This window comes from Podarcis gaigeae, assembly GCF_964106915.1.
Source record: "Podarcis gaigeae genome assembly, chromosome: 2".
Lineage (NCBI taxonomy): Eukaryota > Metazoa > Chordata > Lepidosauria > Squamata > Lacertidae > Podarcis > Podarcis gaigeae.
In genome coordinates, this window is record NC_139679.1 from 110,713,249 (window position 1) to 110,733,081 (window position 19,833).

A 19,833-nucleotide genomic window follows, 5' to 3' on the forward strand; every position below is an offset into this window, starting at 1 on the left:
ATCGCATCCTGGTCACTGTCTCTTCGAGCTCCTGCCGTCGGGACGGAGATACAGGACGATGATGACAAGAACGAGCCGTCTCAAGAACAGCTTCTTCTCCAGAGCGATCTCGGCCCTGAATGGGAAACCTGGACTTTGAAGTCATCTAATCTTCCTTGCTGTATTATATTATATTGTTTTAATTAGTGTTTTTATAGTTGTTCTGATTTTAAGTGGAGTGCCCTATCCGGGTGGATGGAGCAGCCAAGTAATTTCGTTGTCCCTGAGAGGGGGCAATGACAATAAAGATATTATTATTATTATTATTATTATTATTATTATTATTATTATTATAAACTAGTAAGGTGTAAAAAGCACAATGAGGTGAATCGAAAGTTAAAGGGTATGTAATGTCAAATGAGGTGTTGTTAGTCAGGGCTATGGTCTGTTTGTGTTGTTTTCCATTTTGTTTACATTCTATGTAAACTGTTTTGTAATAAAGAACCTTTTTTTTTAAAAAAAAGACATCTCCCCCCCCCCCAGTGCATGCTTCTGCCAAGAAAACAAGAACCTAGGTTTCATTTTAGCCATAGAGTGTTCCTGTGAGGAGGAGAGATAGCCCAAGGCTATCTGCTAAGCTCATGGCTGAAGGCACCTGAATTTTTATTGCATCAGTTGTTTCTCAGGGCTCAGTAAAATGGTTTTATGTTCATCAAATGGTGTTTAATATCAAATTCTGAAGTTAAAGCACGTGCCACAAGACCTTTAACATTCTTTGAAAATGTGATTTTACATACAAACGAATGTTCCTCTTTTTTTCTTCATCTATACTCTATCAAAGAAGTTAACGAGTCAACAACTGGAGGATGCAGTTCTGTGAAACAGCAATGGGAATCTGATCTAGCGATAGAGATTGCAGAGGTGGATTGGAATAATTTGTAGGCTGAAAAAGCACACTAAATCCAGTAAGAACGTGTATGCAAGAAAATGCATTTAAATTATTACACCAATAGCATTAGATACCGTACAGCTTTGTTAATAAAACAACCCCACCATTGTGCTGGAGAGGATGCAACAGTTTAAGTACAACATTTCACATGTGGCAGAGGTGTGGACGTAATCTCGCAAAGGGTGTTTACAGAAATAAATTAGAGCCCCTACTACAGTTCCCTTGATTCCTGCATTTCCTTCCCCCCACCAATGAGTTTTGCTAAGGTGAGACCAACTGGTCAATCTGGTTTCCCTAAGCCCCACCCCCAGCTTCAGTTCACTACATTTCTGCATTGTTTGGATTTTTAAAAGTCCTCACAAAAATAAATCAACATTGTAGGGCACATTCTTTTTAATACGCAACATTTTTGTTCTGCTGAATGTGCACATTTTTGCAAGCAATTTCTCCTAAAATGTTGCATTCCCCCCAGTTATTTTCAGTAACATCTGCATCTGCATGCACACTAATATATGCATTTAAACATTTGGGGGTTGGGGGTTGGAGAACTGTGTTACAAAATTCAGAGAAGTGTGCATTTCAAAGGATAGCAAGATTTCAGGGAGGGCACATGAATAATCTCTTCCCTGTTCCTAGTGTTGTAACTCCTGCATCTACCATCAGAACCCAGATGAAATGCAGAAGGGTTGTCCTTTAGTTTAGAGTAATCTGAACGCTTGTTTTTTTCTGGCAGGAGAGTAGAAGAGTTGTAAGTTATCAGAAGAACAGATTCACCTGGACTATAGCAGCATATCAATGTCAGCTAGGAACAGGTGGGTCCCAACTTAAACTTAAGGTGTCAAGCAGTTCCAAAATACGCTACACCATTTTTTCACAAGCACGCCAAATCTGCTCGTTCTCTTTCTCATTTTAAGTACACCGAGTTTCCTACTAAAGTAACAGTGAGCCTCAATCTCTGTTGTAGCCACATCGCAAATAACACATTCGAAACAATGTCCTCCTGGGAATGCAGAGATATCAGTGGCAGCACTGGAGACAGAATCCACAAATCTTGGTCCTGGGTTTCCGATTGTCTTTGTTTGTTTCTTCTCATTCTACCTGGTGCGTTTGTTCCTCAGGAACCACGTAGATTTTGCGGTTATATCGGGAACACTGCTGGGGCTGCTGCATGCGTCGGCCCTGAAAGAAGCAGTAGAGCTGGAAAGCAAAACCATGGGGAGAAGCTATTAGCACTGATATGGTAGCACATGGGTGGAGAGGCTGTGTCCCTCTGAATGTTTGTGGACCACAACTCCCATCATCCCCCACCAGAGGCCATGTTTGCTAGGGATGATGGGGGCTGGAACACCAACAACATTAGAAAGCCACAGATTCCCCATCCCAGTGTTAGCAGACCTCCTTTTGTCCTGCAACAGTGAATCAGGATTGGTAGCGTGTTTCGATGAGTGTTGGACAGGAAAGATAAGCTGGAGATCTGCCCGGGGCTATGGCGGGACACCAGACCTTTTGTTTGACTCTGACAAACAAGATGGCAGGTGACACAGTGAAAAACAGAGACCTTGAGAGCAGAGAAGAGAGACAGTGAAAAAGTAGAAGCAGAGAGCTGTATATGTTGGGTTATAACAGGAAGAATGAAAAAACAAAGGGGAAATAAACACCTCATGCAGAAATTTACAGGACAGAAACTCCTCTTGCAGAAATAAATTGCAAGTCATGAAACCAGTGGCTGTTAAATAAAGGATCAAGATCAGAACTGTTGTACCTGGAATAATGAAGATTATGGAAGCAGAAAGAAATAAGGTATTTGTACCCTGAAATCCAGCACATGGGAAGTCACCCAAAATTGTTTAATTTGGTATTTGAATAATTGGCTTTTTTAACTGTATTGTAATTTGGTATTGTGATAATGTGGCTCTTTTGGATTATTGTAATTAAAAATTAATAAAAATTATTATACAAAAAGAAAATGAAAAAAAGATTGGTAGTGTGTGCGTACTATCACTTACCATCAGTGGGATACCAGTCATCAGGAACACGGTCACTATGGCGCCTAAACAGATGAGGAAGATGGCCCAGCCCTGCAAACATGCAGGCTCTGATGGTGTAGTATCTGTGGAGAACAAGGGATGCAATGAAACATGACGTTTATTCCGGAGATGGGGAAATCGCTCACAAGGATCATAGGAACATTCAAGCCCACTCACCATGACAAGGTGATGATCCAGCGAGTGAGTGCAGGCAGGGGGTGAGCGGGCAGGATAAATCCATCGGACCATTCAAATTAGATAGCTACATTTCAGGTTTCATGGCACGACTACCATATTAACCATTTGAAAGAAAAACAACCCCTTTAAGGGCAACGAGGGAGTTCTTTGCACCGTTCGTGTCAAAGCCCTGCATGATTTTAGAATGTTTCTGACTCTCTCCGGTCTGGCGACTTACCAGTGGTATTGGCTGAGGGGTACGTAAGGAGTGCATGAGTAGTATTGGAGACACTTTCTGTGGCATTCGGCGCAGGTGCTGAGGTGATGGGGAAGCCATTCGTTGCATAGGGTGTAGTTTTATGGATGGGCTGAAGAGTTGTGGAAGCTGCAGGAGTGGCTGTGGATGTTGGAAGCTCAACAATTTCAGGAGAAATGCTGTTGTTGGGATGTGTGGTTGTGTGATGGTTTTGTGAATCTGGAAGCAAATGACAGCAGGCAAAGGGAGAGAAAAGTCAAGCCCTTGCATTGGGGAGGGGTTATGTTTTTACTTTAGTTTGCAGATACAGTGGTACCTTGGTTCTCAAACGTAATCCGTTCCAGAAGTCTGTTCCAAAACCAAAGCGTTCCAAAACCAAGATGCGCTTTCCCATTGAAAGGAATGCAAAAATGGATTAGTTCGTTCCAGACTTTTAAAAACAACCCCTAAAACAAACCCCTCTTCAGTGGAACAGGATTAGAAATAGGGAGTGATCCAAAATAACTCAGTTTGCTTGGGTTATAGCCCTCTTCAAGCATTCAAAGATACCCTGCGAGGCCTGAAACTCCGGGGTCGGAGAGGCAGGGATGGGTCTGCCCCATGTTCTGGCTCCAGTCCCAGTTTTCAGAGTTGAGAGGGAAGGTCTGAGGGGGCTTCTAGAGTGTGCCGCTGAATGCACTTGGAATGGAGAACCATGAGGATACAGGATCCCCAGTCATGGGGAGGCTTCTAAACACATGCAAGCCAATGTGCCCCCCAAAAAACCAACCCTTCAGCTCTATCTGCTCAGTGACAGAAGGTTAGGTAGGGAGAGCTCCTGCCTGGTGCATGTGGAGGCAGTGAGCACAAGGCCAACACGCACATATCCACCCCCCTCTCCAATTCCAGCCTTCACTTGTGTTGGTGCAATTTGGAAAATATGGGTAAAATTGCACCAAGCACTGGGGCCATGTATTGAGCAGCCTGCCCCCAACGTCTGGATTCTGTTTAGAGTTAGTGTGCCAGCTGCAATGGGTGGCTTAGAAACAGTCCAAGGCTAAATACCTGGAGCATGTTTCACTCACCTTCCCTTTCTCTAAGGAATGTGCATTCAGCAGCATTGGCAGGAGTGTGAGGTATTCGCTGAGAAGGTTTTTTGTTTTTGTTTTGTTTAGTGCAAAGTATCAGCAGAGAAGCTGAAGGTTGTGTGCCGTATGGTTCAATATACATAGGCGCCGACTCCATGGGGCCTGAGGGGGCCCGAGCCCCCTCAAAAATTTGTCTGGGGGGGCTCCGCCCCCCCAATAATTTAAGAAAATTATTAGTTATATTATGCTTTGTAAAATCACAAAATTATGTTGGTATTTTTTATTTTCCTTGTTTGACGATAGTTACCTTTTAAAATACATTCAGTAATGAGTTAAAACAAAGCCACTCCCGATCTAGAGAGGGGGTGGGGTTGCGGGCTCTCGATCCATCAACAATCTCGCAGGGCTGGCGTCAGCCCCGCGAGAAGCGGGGATTCCCCCTAGCTCATTAATATTCATCGCCCACGGCGGCAGCCAATCGGCTGCCGCAAAGGGCGGGCCCTCACAGGTTCACTTAAGGTCGGGGCAGCCCGGGGCTCGCCCCTTTCGTTCCCCCAGCAGCAGCGGTTTGGAGGTCTTGGGCCCCCCCAATATTTTTTATAAGTCGGTATGGGCCCCCGCCCCCCCAATATTTTTTATAAGTCGGCGCCCCTGTCAATATAGCATGGAGAGCTAGCTAGCACTGTAAAGTGCTGGTGGCTCTCTGTATACATAGCATGGAGAAGCTTTGCTTCTAAGACCAGAAGGACTTCTATTATAGTAGATTAGTTCACAATGCACCAGAATCTCTTAAAGCTCGCGCTTATGCTTGTCTCGAGCTGTGAGACAATAGACACTTTACACTCTAAACTGAACTGCGTGGGAAAGGAGTTTTCTTAATCAGGGACTCTGGAAAAGGCTGACTACTGGAGAACAGGAAAGCTCTGATATTCTGCTGGAAACTCTGCTGGAGCTGTGGTCTAAACCACTTACCCTCTTGGACTTGCCGATCAGAAGGTCGGCAGTTCAAATCCCTGAGATGAATAATAATAATAAAATTTTATTTATATCCCGCACTCCCCAGCCAAAGCCGGGCTCAGAGCAGCTAACAACAGTAAAATGATACAATATTCTAAAATCATTTCTTTATGCATTGTCCCAGCTCCTGCCAACTTAGCAGTTCGAAAGCACACCAGTGCAAGTAGATAAGTAGGTACCACTGTGGCGGGAAGGTAAATGGCATTTCCATGCGCTCTGACTTCCGTCACGGTGTTCCATTGTGCCAGAAGCAGTTTAGTCATGCTGGCCACATGACTCAGAAAGCTGTCTGTGGACAAACGCCAGCTCCATCAGCCTGAAAGCGAGATGAGCGCTGCAACCCCATGGACTTAACCGTTCAGGGGCGCTTTACTTTTTTTTTTTTTTTTTTACTCCACACTGATTTAAGTGTAGTTTAGTATCAGCAGCACAGACAGTGGGTCCAAGTCTAACAGATTATGGGCGAACTGACAAGTCTACCAACTTGTTGCTTTTGCACACCTGAAAGGGTTTCCATCAGCACAAGGATTTCCAATTGCACAACAGAAGTTCCCCCCTTTATTCTTCCTGCAAGTGTCTATCATCCTCTGTAAATCTGCTCCAGAGTGTTGACAAAGCCTCTGCAACAGATTTAGGGTGTGGGCAGGGGTGAGGAGAGGGGAGAACCGTCCGTGGTGCAAGTAGAAATGCTTGTACTGACAGACTTTCTCCATAGCATTTCACTGAATACAACCTCTTATCTTTGCTTAATCTATCACATAGGTTGGAATGAGGGGTGATTTGATCTTGCATCTCTCCAGTCCAAGAACATTACACTAACAATGAAATTGCACTGCTGATGAGGAAAAATGGGCACATTTAAACTTGACAAAACTTTTGTTGTTGTCTCCACAATTTTTCATTTAGAACTTTTTGAAAATTCATTATATATATTTTTTATTAAATTCTCTGTTTTACCATTTAAAATACTCATTTTACATCCTTAAGATATCAATGACTTCCCTTCTTCTCTTTCCATGGTTCATTTCACGTATCATAAATCCCTGCATATTTTACAAAAACTATACCATTCTATATTCCATTATTGCATTCGTCAAAACTTGTTTACACTGTTGAATTTCTCTTAATGCTGCCAGCGTTTTCAGCTGTATACAATTATTTCCCATATCTTCAACAAACTTTTCCCAATCTTCTTTAAACATATGTTCTTTTTGTTCTCTTATTCCATATGTTAACTCTGTCAGTTGTGCATATTCTGTCAACTTAAGTTGCCATTCTTCTTTAGTTGGGACCTCGCTTGTTTTCCAGAACTTTTTGAAATTTCAGTGGTGGCAGTAAAGTGTTAACACGCTTCGTTCAGAGTGGACATAAATTGGTGATTAATTTGCCCACACCCAAGCAAAATCTACTGTGGTGCCATGAGGCAGCTTCTTCTCCTCACAGCAACCCTGAGTCACAGAGAGAGTTGGGAGATGCAACCTTTCGAAAAGACCACTGCTTTGGGAACTGTTCTGTAGGCAACAAGGGAGCTTGAAATAAGGTTTATCCCAGAATCTGGAGTAAACCTCATTTCAAGCACTTTGAGTTTCTTCTTCTTTTCTTCTCTCCTGCAAATGCCGCTGCTTCCCTTACCCACCGCCAATTTAGCAATACCAGACAATCAACGTAGCTCCCAAGCTCCCAAGTTTCCTTCAGAACATGTAGTCCCTTTGTGGACCTTTTTAAAAAAATTAAAACGGAACCTTGCTTTGTCAAACTAAATCAGAATGGAACAACAAGATGGCCCCTCAAATACCGGCAAGATCCCATTTCAAAATGGCCGCACCAAATGGCACGTGAAGAACCTCACCTGCTGCTGTACACAGAAGCAGGACCACAGATGTAAAGAGGATCCTTTTCATGTCCTTGGGAGTCATCCTTTTCTCTTCCATGGGAGCACAACGGTGCGCAGAAGTAAATCTTAGATGCTGTTAGTGTATTCCTGGCTTCTCTCCCATAACTCTTGCTAACTCCTTTATATATGCTATCGCAACAGCGAGAGCTCTCCCCTAATTCGGCAACACCTCTACATAGGCAGAAATGTTCCAAAACATGACAGTTGTCATATTTCGCGTTCAGGAAGATAAGATGTGTGTGTGTATCTTTTGTGTCACCAAATGTAACAATTTTTTAAAAAATACAAAAAAACATAAAAGGGTGTGAAGTTATTTGTTTGTGTCAGATAAGAATTTCTTCAAGGCAGTAGAGAAGTAGGGATGGGACAGATTTTTTTAAAAAATGTTGCCTAGGATCATGCAATCGCTGAACAGCATAAACCCCATGCTTTTAATTATACCAAGACAAAAAAATTAATGTTTGTATCCATGTGATTAATTGATGTGCTGGAAGGGAGCCCAAGCTGAACTCAGCCATGGGTGTTTCTGCAGATGACAAATCATGTTCCTGAGGTGTCCTGTTATTATTTTTCTGTATATAGTCACTGTCTTTATAATAACTCGCCACTACTGTACCTTGTTACCTGTTCCACTGAGAATGATGAGAACAACCTGGGCAGGGAACTTCATCTCCAGCAAGGCCTCAACTGAGCCTCAGTGTATAGCTTTTTAAGAAATCAATGCAAACTATAAACCCAGTCCAATGTAGGCACCACATCTTGGCATGGAAGGTGCCCCACCTGGCATGACACAGAGATGGAGGGCAGGTTGGAGATGTGGGAGGTGAGCATGGGCTTTGCATTCCCTGCAAGGACCTCTCCTGAAGGACCGCCTCTGCATTCGTGTGATATGGGGAGAGAAAAACAGGCTTTGCTTCATCTTTGTGGAAATCTTCATGCGTGGGTACTATACCAATGCTTGACTGGCTTGGGCCTTTCGCTATTTTATTGTTGTTGAAAGCTTGCAACTAGAGTTGCTATGATGATGATGATGGTGATGATGATTCACCCTCCAACATATCCCCAGGTGAAAATGGAGACATTTTTCACTTCCCCCCAACTGAGCCTCTTTGATCCCCCATTTTTGTGCCCCCCAAGAAGAAGGGTGACTGTGATCAGCACTATACCAGTGAGACACATGCTTCACCATCCTGAGAAAAGCCCCTTAATCCTGGTTTTCCCAGTACTGATGTATGGAAGTGAGAGCTGGACCATCAGGAAGGCTGATCGCCGAAGAATTGATGCTTTTGAATTATGGTGCTGGAGGAGACTCTTGAGAGTCCCATGGACTGCAAGAAGATCAAACCTCTCCATTCTTAAAGAAATCAGCCCTGAGTGCTCACTGGAAGGACAGATCCTGAAGCTGAGGCTCCAGTACTTTGGCCACCTCATGAGAAGATGAAGACTCCCTGGAAAAGACCCTGATGTTGGGAAAGATGGAGGGCACAAGGAGAAGGGGACGACAGAGGACGAGATGGTTGGACAGTGTTCTCGAAGCTACCAGCATGAGTTTGACCAAACTGTGGGAGGCAGTGGAAGACAGGAGTGCCTGGTGTGCTCTGGTCCATGGGGTCATGAAGAGTCGGACACGACTAAACGACTAAACAACAACAACAACAACAACCACATGTCTTGGATTATAAATCGAAGGAACTTATTCTTCAGCCTCGTTCGAAATAGAGTTGCTGTCTTTAAAAAAAACAGTAAAGCTTGCTGGGATGATTGATGTGAATTTTAACCCTTTTTAATATTTTAACTTTGTGTTTGTTTTAACCTATTTTTTTGGGGGGGGGTAGGTTTTCTTGTTTTAATTTTCTGTGAGCCACTTCGAGGTTTTGTTTTGTTTTGTATTTTTACAAACAAGTGGTGAAGAAATTTTATGAAATAAGGAAAGAATTTCGCCTGCTATATTTCTGAGTTAGGAGCAGTGCATTTTTTTTTTAAGGGAACACTGTTTTGGAATTTTGCACATAGCATCCTCAAGTGAGTTACTTCCACCTATTGCGGCAGCTCTAACCTCAGTTAAGCTCTTGTAACCACACTGAGACTGTGAAACCCCTCCCATCCACGCAAACCTTCTTACCTGACTGACAGAAAAGGGAAGGACAATCTTGTCTGTTTGCAGATTATTACTCACATTAAACCTCCACGTTCTAATTACAGTTTACCTGTACTTCCATAGGAAATATCAAGCATTCAATGGGCTTGTGTCGAGCCAAAGGAGGTGCAACAAAAATGGCCCAGCCATGTTCTAAAGCCTTTCCTAGTATTTTTGGGCTGATAAAACACAACATAGACCATGAATCATTAACAAAAAATACCTTAACCGTGAGTGTCTTTGTCTGGAACAATTCCACAGACAGTTAATAATCTTTCAGCAGCAGGGCTCCCTTTTAGGCAACATATAATTTCATATTCTGAAATTATTAAGGTACAAACCCAAGTATTCCCAACCAACCAGCTCATCTGGCCCAATGTTTTGGAATGCCTAGCCCGTGTCCTAAATCAACCCCTTCTTTCTCTGTTGGCATTTCCCTCTTGGTCTTCTTCCCTTAAACCTTCATCTCTGCGGCTCTCTTCATCCCACTGATTTCAGGAGTCCAGTGTTCCAGCCCCCTCTCCCTTGTTTTGATAGTACTTGGAGGTAGGGGAATTCTGCCTGTAGTCCATATAAAGCTCTTGGGACTTTTTTATTATTATAGGGCAGTCTATAAACGGTGTAGAGATAAATTTTAAAACAGGGTGGAATCCAATTGGTGGACTTTCTCAATGAAGGGCTTTTGAGCCCGTGGGTGCCTGACCATTGGTTGTGCTGGCTGGGGCCAATGGGAGTTGGGGGTCTTTTTTAAGTTCATCATATACTATATCCCAGCAGCTTTTGATTTTTTCACAAGTCCACCAGATATGTATGTGTCCCTTCTGCTTTACCGCACCTCCAACATAGGTTTGCTTTTGTTTTATACATTTCAGCTATTTTGGCAGGTGTTAAAGGTAAAGGGACCCCTGACCATTAGGTCCAGTTGTGGATGACTCTGGGGTTGTGGTGCTCATCTCACTTTACTGGCCGAGGGAGCCTGCGTACAGCTTCCGGGTCATGTGGCCAGCATGACTAAGCCGCTTCTGGTGAACCAGAGCAGCACACGGAAACGCCGTTTACCTTCCAGCTGGAGCCGTACCTATTTATCTACTTGCATTTTGACGTGCTTTCGAACTGCTAGGTTGGCAAGAGCAGGGACTGAGCAATGGGAGCCCAGTCCGTCGTGGGGATTCGAACTGCCAACCTTCTGGTCAGCAAGCCCTAGGCTCTGTGGTTTAGACCACAGCGCCTCCCGCATCTCTGGCAGGTGTTAAGTACCATCTATAAAACATCTTGATTAAATTTTCCCTTAGCATATGTTTTAAACAACAGCCAGAGGGGCTTCCCAGTCCAGATGAGGACCACATCATGGGTCAGGGAACATAACCCTGACCCTCTTGCTGTGGTCCTCATGAACACAATCCTGTCCCAAACTGGGGATGGGAAGCAGCTGCTTCCCACCCCCAGTGTAGCAACTATCCTCCCAGGGCAAATAACAGATGCAGAGAAAAATAATTTTAAAACCCCATTTTATTATTATGCTATTAGCTAGCTGCTTTTTCTTTCCCTGAAAGAAAAAAAAAAATCTTGCATATGCAATGTGGGAAATCCAACGGTCTTCAAAGCAAGCGGATCTCTTTCTTTTTAACGAAAGGAGAGGCTTTTTGTGTTAGCCAAGTTTCCTCCTCAAGGCTCATTCTCAGCAAATATTTGGTTCTTCTCATACATTTGGAAGGTCACCGTGGAGATGTGGAACACAGGTGAGGCATACAGTCATTACTTTAGAGAGAATTAGGGTTCTTTGGTGCTGCCTTAGTTGAGAAAGCCAGGTCTTTTTTCACATGAAAGCTGCTGTTTTTGTTTTTGTTTTGCTTTTTTTTGCTTTTGCTTTTTAAGCTGGCCTCTTCTCTTCCTCCTCCCCTGCAGAGATGACTTGGGCCAGCCAGGGGAGTAAGGGAGCCACTGTTTCGTTAATGAGAGACACAGCGCTTGTTGGCAAACATGCGCCTCGTCAGCTCCTTGCGCATGAGCTCGTTCACTTCGTACAGAAGGTCCTTGCAGCTGAAGGCGCAGATGTTTCTCCCCAGCTTGACACCCTTGTCTTGGTTGAGCACTTGGCTGCCAGCGTTCCTGTCAGAGGGGGCTGCTTTCCCATTGCCCTTCGTTGCCAAAGGTGCCTTTTTTTGCTGAAGCTGCCGGGCCATCTTAGAGGAAGGTCCTGGGCCCTTCCCTTTATGCGCCAGCCTCGCTCCCGCTTTCTTCTGCTTCTTCTTCTCTTGCTTGAGCTGCAGCTTCTTCTGTTTGGGATGGATCTTCTTAGACACCATCTTCTGCTTCTTCTGAGGCTGGGCCGCCTTTTTCTCGCCCTCTACAGCAGCCATTTGCCTCCAATTCTCCTGTTCTCACGCTCAGTTCTTAGGGAGAAAGACCTCTGTGCTGTCCTCACCTTGGGTGGCTTGTATTCAAGTCAAGGGCCGGCTATTTGATGGGCTGGGTGGGTGAGGGAAATATCTCCCCCTCTTGTGATGTAGCAATGCTACCCCTGAAGAGTCATAATATGCAGCACTTCATAATACGTATCTGCGAGCTGCCCCTCCTTCCCATATGCAAATGCAGAGATTGTGACCTCGGAACTGCTCATTGGTCAGTGGGAAGGTTGATGGAAACAAAGAGGCTGAAAGACTGGTGCAGGGCACATTACAATCACAGAACTGTAAAGTTGGAAGAGACCCTGAGGGCCATCTTGTCCCAACCCCCTGCAATTCAGGAATCTCAGCTAAAGCATCCATGGCAGGTGGCCATCCAACCTCTGCTTAAAACCTCCAAGGAAGGAGAGGCCACCACCTCTCGTGGGAGTCTGTTCCACAGCCTAACAGCGCTGTCAGAAAGTTCTTCCTGATGTTTAGTTGGAATCCATTTTCTTGTAACTTGAAGCCATTGGTTCAAGTCTTACCCTCCAGAGCAGGAGAAAACAAGCTTGTTGCCTCTTCCATGGGACAACCCTTGAGATATTTGGTGGCTATCCTATCTCCTCTCAGCCTCCTCTTTTCCAGGCTCAACCGTTCCTCATAAGGCTTAGCTTCCACACCCTTGATCATCCTAGTTGCCCTCCTCTGCACATGTTCCAGCTTGTCAACATCCTTCTTAAATTGTGGTGCTCAGAACTGGACACAGTATTCCAGAGGTGGTATGACCAAGGCAGAATAAAATCTGAACTCCCTACAGCTAGTTATCATTGTTCTGATGAAATGCAGGAAACAAACAAATAGTAGTAGTAGTAGTAGCAGCAGCAGCAGCAGCAGCAGCAGCAATATTAATCTTTGTTCTCGGATTCTTCCCTTGGTGTGTCATAAGATGCAATCTTAACTCAAAATCCCCTGGGATGCATGAGTTAGGACAGGCATAGGCAAACTCCAGACCTCCAGATGTTTGGGACTACAATTCCCATCATCCCTAGCTAACAGTACCAGTGGTCAGGGATGATGGGAATTGTAGTCCCTCTGCAGTAAGGGGAAAGCCTTCCCACTGACTTTGCTTGCAACTCCTGTCTTAAGGGTGCATTTGCGTATGAATAGGGTGAGCCTATGAACTGGATTCGGGAACTAAAAGTGTTTACCATCATGTGGTGGAATTGCAAAGTAATCAGAAGTTACTCCCTTACTGCAGAGGGATATTTGAGAGTCAAAATGGCTTCATGAATTGCAGTCCCAAACATCTGGAGGGCCAGATCTGGAGAGCTACGCCAGCATAACTAACTCACCCTGCTTCAGCCTGGGCTCAGGCTTACAGTTTAAACCAAATACACAGATTACAAGGATAGTTAAGGCTATATATAATACACGTCAGCTGGAACAAAGCCTTATGAGCAATAGCATCGCACTGCCCCTGTCCCCGTGCTTTAAAGTTCTCCAAGAGGCACACATACCTGTCTCAGCTCTGCTTCAATTAGAGAGTCGGTTCAAGCCAAGGCAGGCAGGCAACACCTGCCTCAACAAATGCCATAATTATTTAAACTGCTAATTAAGACATTAGACTCGGTGGTTCCTCCTTCAAACTGAAACTCGACATTGGTGTTTTACAAGGTGCCAATGGCTATTCAGAAACAAACTCATTAGGCGTGAATGAATAAGTGTTTGCAGTGGTTACCTAAGGGGATGTGGAGCTAGGATACAGTACTCTATTTTGGCCTTGCCAGACCTCAGGTTAACCTTTATCTCCCAGCCTTTAGCATGTGACCGACTTTTAACAAAAACTATATACAGATCTCTCTCTCTCTCTCTCTCTCTCTCTCTCTCTCTCTCTCTCTGTGTGTGTGTGTGTGTGTGTGTGTGTTTTCCTTCCCTCCTTCTCCTTGCCTTTCTCCTATTTGCTCACCCTGGACTCAGCTATACACCTGCAAATAAAATGTTTTAAATGTGTTGTAAAGTGCAATATGTAAATGTGACACTAGATGGCGAGACTGAGCTATGCAAAATTCAGTGTATTTTTCAAAACGTTTTTTTTAAAAAAGGACTTTTCACAGCGTTTTCAATATGTGTGTAGATTCCACCCCTGTCTCCTAAAACAAAAACTTTAAAATACTACAGTGAAAAGTCTTGTGGCATCTTAAAGATGAACACATTTGCAGAGATCCATCTGATGGAGAGTACACTGGACCACGAAAGCTCATGTGAAGAAGAGCAAAATGTGGTTCTCTTCAGATGTTATTGGACTACAAGTGCCCTGGGTGCTCACTTTTGTCAGTGGTAAGGGATGATGAAAGTTGTAGTCCGCAGCTGCCCCTGGCTTGTGCCAAAATGAATTTGACTCCTTTTTGGGTTTGCTGCAGCAGTTTATGGCAGTAATACAAAGTCCCCATCCCTACCACCACAACCTGGAGATGCAGTGCAGAATCTGGCCCACTGCCATGTATGATTGCGGGGCAGAAGTTGGGTGTGGAGGCAGTAAGATCATTGTACCTGTTGTAGAGGTGACCTCTAGCCAGAGAATACTGGCCGCATAGCTGGAGCCTGGGAGGTGAGTTTGCTGCAGCCTGGGCAAGACATGCCAACACAAGCTAGGCAGCTGTTGCTTTATTCAATAAATAATTGGAGACAGACAGACAGGTCATATATCCACAGCAGTGACAAGAGGAGGAGAAATGATTGCTGGGAGGAACTCAGAGAGAAGGAACGCCACGGTGCACCTCTAGCGAGAAATCAGGAATATCTGAAGAATTATGTTAAATAAGAATTATGTTAAATAAACATTAGCGGGGTGAGAGTAAATCGCAGCAGTTTCAAGTACTGAAGATATAGTAATGAGAAAAATGGGATGCAGGTGGCACTGTGGGTTAAACCACAGAGCCTAGGACTTGCTGATCAGAAGGTCAGCGGTTTGAATCCCCGTGACAGGATGAGCTCCCGTTGCTTGGTCCCTGCCAACCTAGCAGTTCGAAAGCACATTAAAGTGCAAGTAGATTAGTAGGTAAGTACAAGTAGGTACCGCTTGGACGGGAAGGTAAACGGCGTTTCCGTGCACTGCTCTGGTTCACCAGAAGAGGCTTAGTCATGCTGGCCAAATGACCCGGAAGCTGTATGCTGGCTCCCTCGGCCAATAAAGTGAGATGAGCGTCACAACCCCAGAGTTGGCCATGACTGGACCTAAGGGTCAGGGGTCCCCTTACCTTTAAGGAGAAAAATAAAATGTATGGAGTAATTAGAATATGCAGCTGTAATGCATAAATAAATGGAACCATGGAAGTGGGGGAAAGAGCAGTTGATGATTATGAATATATGGTTATGTTGACTGAAATGTGAAAAATTGTAATGGAAAAGTATAAATAAAAATATTTAAGAAAAAGAAAACCGGACACTTTCCTCTGCCCCACAAAACATGTCTCACCCATATCAGTCTCTGCAGCCACAGTAGGTGCTGTAATTCTCCGATAATTTGACTTTAACCCCAAACGTGTACTCTCCCCTTGTCTACTGAGACAGACAGATGCCAACAACAAAGTAGTTGTTCAGCATATCGCCCCTGCAGCTGTTTCTTGGCCAAGTAATTCTTGACCAAGTAAATGAGACAGTGCCAGCCTGGAGCTGGTGCAGCAGCCAAGCACACTGCTGTTATGGGACAGCAGTAAGACCAGCTCAGGATCCAACAGATCCTGGGCTGGATTTGCTTCTACCGCTCCCCAGCTCCAGAGCAATGTGTTTTGGAGTGCAGTCAGCACTCCTGAGTGTCTGGCAGATAGAATGGGATGTGCCCCTTATTTGCACCACTCGGTCAAGATTGCACAATTAAAGGACTGGGTCTTTAGTGCAACGAAGAATCAGGGGTTTTGCGGATCAGAAAGCAAAGGAGAAATGCATATGAATGTGGGGCATATGAATGGCTAATGACAAGATGTGCATCAGCGAATCAGGGCAATCGCTGCATAAGCTGGACGCCTGGAAGATCCCTCTGTTTCTCCCCCCTCCCTGCAGGGAAATTATTCCAGGAGCTCCCAGCCCCACCTCTGGGACAAATTAAATTGGAACGGAAAAATTCTCACACTGAGATAAGGCTCAAAATAAAGTGTGCAGGTTAAATAAACTGATACAATGTTCCTGCTTTGTGCCAGTTGCTCCACATACAGAGTTTGCCCTTTCTCTGAAGGAAAATTGGGTTTTTAAAACCAAGGGAGCCAGAAATTTTGAAGTGAGAAATTGGAGCATCCCTTTCCATATATTTCATATCAATATCGGAACACTGTCTTTCAGAGCTAACCCTCCCGAGGGAGCTCGCATCACGCTAAAACAAAAATAAAATCCATTGCAAATCATGGTCTGTACTTAAACATCAACACAGCAGGCGTTGAAACCAATACAGAGCACTGGATATGCTAATCAAAAGCAGCTTGAAATGGAACAATTGTTTTATTAGCAATTTGGTAATTATTTTATATGGTTTATGTTGTGATTGTGATGTTCTGTTGTGTTATTGTTATTTATTGTTTGTAAGCTGCTTTGTGAACTCATGTGAGTGAAAAGTGGCACAGAAATAAAGTAAAAAAAATGGAATGGAATGAAACATTAGAATAAAGGTAAAAGATAAAGGACTCCTGGACGGTTGAGTCCAGCCAAAGGCAACTATGGGGTTGCAATGCTTTCAGCCGAGAGAGCTGGCATTTGTCCACAGACAGCTTTCCGGGTCATGTGGCCAGCAGGACTAAACCACTTCAGGTGCAACGGGACACCACGATGGAAGCCAGAACACAATGAAATGCCGTTTACCTTCCCGCTGCAGCGGTACCTATTTATCTACTTGCACTGGCGTGTTTTCGAACTGCTAGGAGATTTTTTATTGTGTTTTTAATATCCTGTTGGAAGCTGCCCAGAGTGGCTGGGGAGTCCTGGCCAGATGGGTGGGGTATAAGTAATAAATTATTATTAATAATATTATTTTTATTAGGTTGGCGGGAGCTAAGACAGAGCAATGGGATTAGAATAATGGAGCAGTCAAGGCCACGTGGGGTGGCTGTGTGTCACTCCCCTAGATATGCTGATATATATTTTGCATCCTTAGGGTGTTTCCTGATGGTCTGCGTCCTTTCAAAGTATGTTGGTTGGACCGGGCCATTATCCTGCAACAGTTTAGTGCACTTCCATGTGGATTCCTTGAAAGGGAGACAATGACCGCTCCCCACATTAAACTGGAGGCGCTCTTTGCGTGGTAGCACGCAGCCCCCTGGACTCTATGCAGCCCCATTAGCACAGGCCTGGCTTCGCCTTCCCCAGGTGGGATACCTGGAGGTCTCCGCCTACCTCAGCCAGTTGCCCAATCCCACCTGGGGAGGTGTTGCCAAGGTGATGAGGCCAGGTAGGAGGAGGAACCACCTGCCCACACAATAGGGGGAGGATTGTACCTGAGAATCCTCAGTTGGCTCCAGAGCTTCTCCCACCCTACCCACCCTCAGTTAAGACTTCTTTTGCAGGTTAACCTTTTCTCCACAGGTACACGGGCGCTGCTGCGTCAAGGTTGCTGTTGAAGGGCCGGAAAGGAATTCTCCTGCATTGGCAGGTTTGCCTTTCCTGTAGCAAAACGCCACAACTTTGGCAGTATCAAGCCTTGGGTGGAATCCTTTATCTTCCCTAAGAGGGGGGGGCGTGCAGCAGTGACCCACGCCCCCTCCTCTTTGCGGCAGCGATACCAGGGTTCCCCGTTAAAGGGGTTGATTGAGGGGAGGCCTAGAGATTGTCATTGCTCTCCCCTGCGAAGGCGGCGTAACGGGGGCGGGCTCTCAAAGCTTGAACATATTGTGGTGTTTGCCTCCTAGGATGGGTCAAGGAAAGGGTTAAAATTGGTGTGATGTGATTGGCCAGTGAGAATGCAAGGGGGGAGTAAAAGATAGAGTGGGAGGTTTTGAAAAGTCAGTTGAGGTCTGGGGGTTGACGGTTGAGGTTTGGGAGTTGGGAGTTGAGGTTTGTCAGTTGGGAGTTGAGGCTTGGGTGTTGGAGAAGCAAGAGGGAGGAATAGGCAGTGGGTTGGTTGAGTTATATTGTGAGAGAGTGAGAGTAATTGTTAGGGAGTTAGATAGATAGTTGGGAATAATTCAGTTTGAAGTTGTAGGAACTAAGATTTAAGAAACTGACAAGAGAAAAATAAACAGAAACCATACCCTTATTCCTGCACTTAAAAATAAACTTGATTAGTTGTTTATGTTAACTACTGTCTGGACTCCGTGTGTCCCCGTGAGAAGCGGGGTGGTGGCAGTGAAGAAAGCAACCGCAGTGGTGGCACAGGTCAATAGACCGTCAAACGTCCGGGGGCCCTGTGTGATTGCCACACATATGTTCTCCAGAGCCAGCCCATCTCCCCCCAGCACTGGATAACCCTGATGTTCCCCAGATCCCCGGCAGGGGACCCGGAGGGATAAACGCCCAATGCCTGAGCCAAGGTCTACCCACATCTGAAACATAATAAAGTTGTGGCCAGTTTTAATCCCATAGCACGTTGTCTTTGTCTTGAGTCGTTATTCCACACGGGGGCTGCCCAGGGTTGGGGGACTCCGCCTGTCCATGCAAAAGCCACTAAATGCCTCTGAATACCAGTTGCTTAAAATTAGAAGTGGGGAGAGATTGTTGTTGTCCTCAAGTCCTACTTGGGGAAATCTCATAGTCATCTGGTTGGCCACCAGGAGATCAAGATGACACACGAGATGGAGCTTCCGCCTGACCCGGCAAGGCTCTTCATAGGCTCTTCAGCTCACTTCATTGCAGAACTTAGAATGTGAGAATAAACTACTGCCTGTGAAAGCTTAAAACCAGTGTTTCCCAAACTTAGTTCTCCAGCTGTTTGCGGACTACAATTCCCATCATCCCTGACCACTGGCCTTGCTAGCTAGAGGTGATGGGAGTTGTAGTCCGAAAACAGCTGGTGACCCAAGTTTGGGAAACACTGGCTCAAGCAGTCATTTTCATGATTTGTGTAAGGTTGTTAGAATAAAGCTTAAGAACTCTGGATCTAAAAAGTTTAGTGGTGTTGCCTTCGTTGTAAAAATAAAATAAAAAATCGTCGTCCTGTCCTCCCTATCCTTTGCCATTTGCCATGCTTGGTGGGTGAGGGGAATGTCATTGAGACAAAATTCAGGGTGCTTGATAATTGGTTTATCATCTCCTTAATGAGTAGCTTCTATTTAAAGACAAATAAGGCTGTATCTTACAGATATCTAGGGGACACACTGCAGAGACTGCCCTATTTCTGCTCCTGCTTTCAGACTGAATGCCACCAGGAAAATGGAAGGTATGTGTGTCTTTCTATCTCTCCATCCATCTACCCTGTGTCTTGTACAGCAATGAGTTTTGACTATTATACGGCTGCTCTTTGACCAGTTCTGTATTAAGCTGCTTATAATCCCTGGCTGGGGGAAAATAATCATTGCCATGTTATTCCTATCCATGCATGAAATTTATTTTGTTTTTGTTTTATAAATCTTTCCATTGTGACCCAATATCACCTGGATGTTCAAACACCTTTGATTTCTTTTTTTTCTATTACATTTCTCATTGCAGTAGGCTCCCCCCCCCCATTTTATCACACATACTGACTTGCTTTCCTGCTGTCATTATACTTTAAAATCCAGCATCTATCTGTTCGCCACATAGTTCTCAAATGCTCACCAGTAAAATACGATTTTCCAGATTCGCATGTCTATAAATAATATCCAATTTGCTTACTTTTCCCTATGCCTCATTACCTTTTCGCTCTCCTTCGTTATGACTACGGCACCTTATATATATATATAAGTGCATAAATATTTCAAATAGATTCTCATTTCCCAATGCAGTTGAGTCCCAAGGAAGCAGGAAGGATAGAAATCGTTTTGTTC

The 19,833-nt window shown here is 44.6% G+C and overlaps 1 protein-coding gene across 1 annotated transcript; it reads right to left on the reverse strand.

Annotated features, from left to right (window-relative positions):
- Positions 1 to 1,735: 1,735 nt before the first annotated feature.
- LOC310840264 (uncharacterized protein) lies at positions 1,736 to 7,437 on the reverse strand. The gene is made up of 4 exons (XM_083729550.1): positions 7,322 to 7,437; positions 3,371 to 3,607; positions 2,935 to 3,038; positions 1,736 to 2,125 (listed from the first exon to the last, which is right to left on the reverse strand). The coding sequence occupies exons 1-4, from the start codon at positions 7,401 to 7,403 to the stop codon at positions 2,018 to 2,020; spliced, it is 531 nt and encodes a 176-aa protein (XP_083585676.1). The 5' UTR covers positions 7,404 to 7,437; the 3' UTR covers positions 1,736 to 2,017.
- Between the last annotated feature and the right edge of the window lie 12,396 nt (positions 7,438 to 19,833).

Coding starts and splice junctions, on each gene's coding strand:
- LOC310840264 (XM_083729550.1), bottom strand. CDS start 7,403: ATGGAAGAGAAAAGGATGACTCCCAAGGACATGAAAAGGATCCTCTTT. Junction 3,608..7,321: donor GCTTCTGTGTACAGCAGCAG/GTGAGGTTCTTC, acceptor ATTTGCTTCCAG/ATTCACAAAACCATCACACA. Junction 3,039..3,370: donor CCCCTCAGCCAATACCACTG/GTAAGTCGCCAG, acceptor TGTTCTCCACAG/ATACTACACCATCAGAGCCT.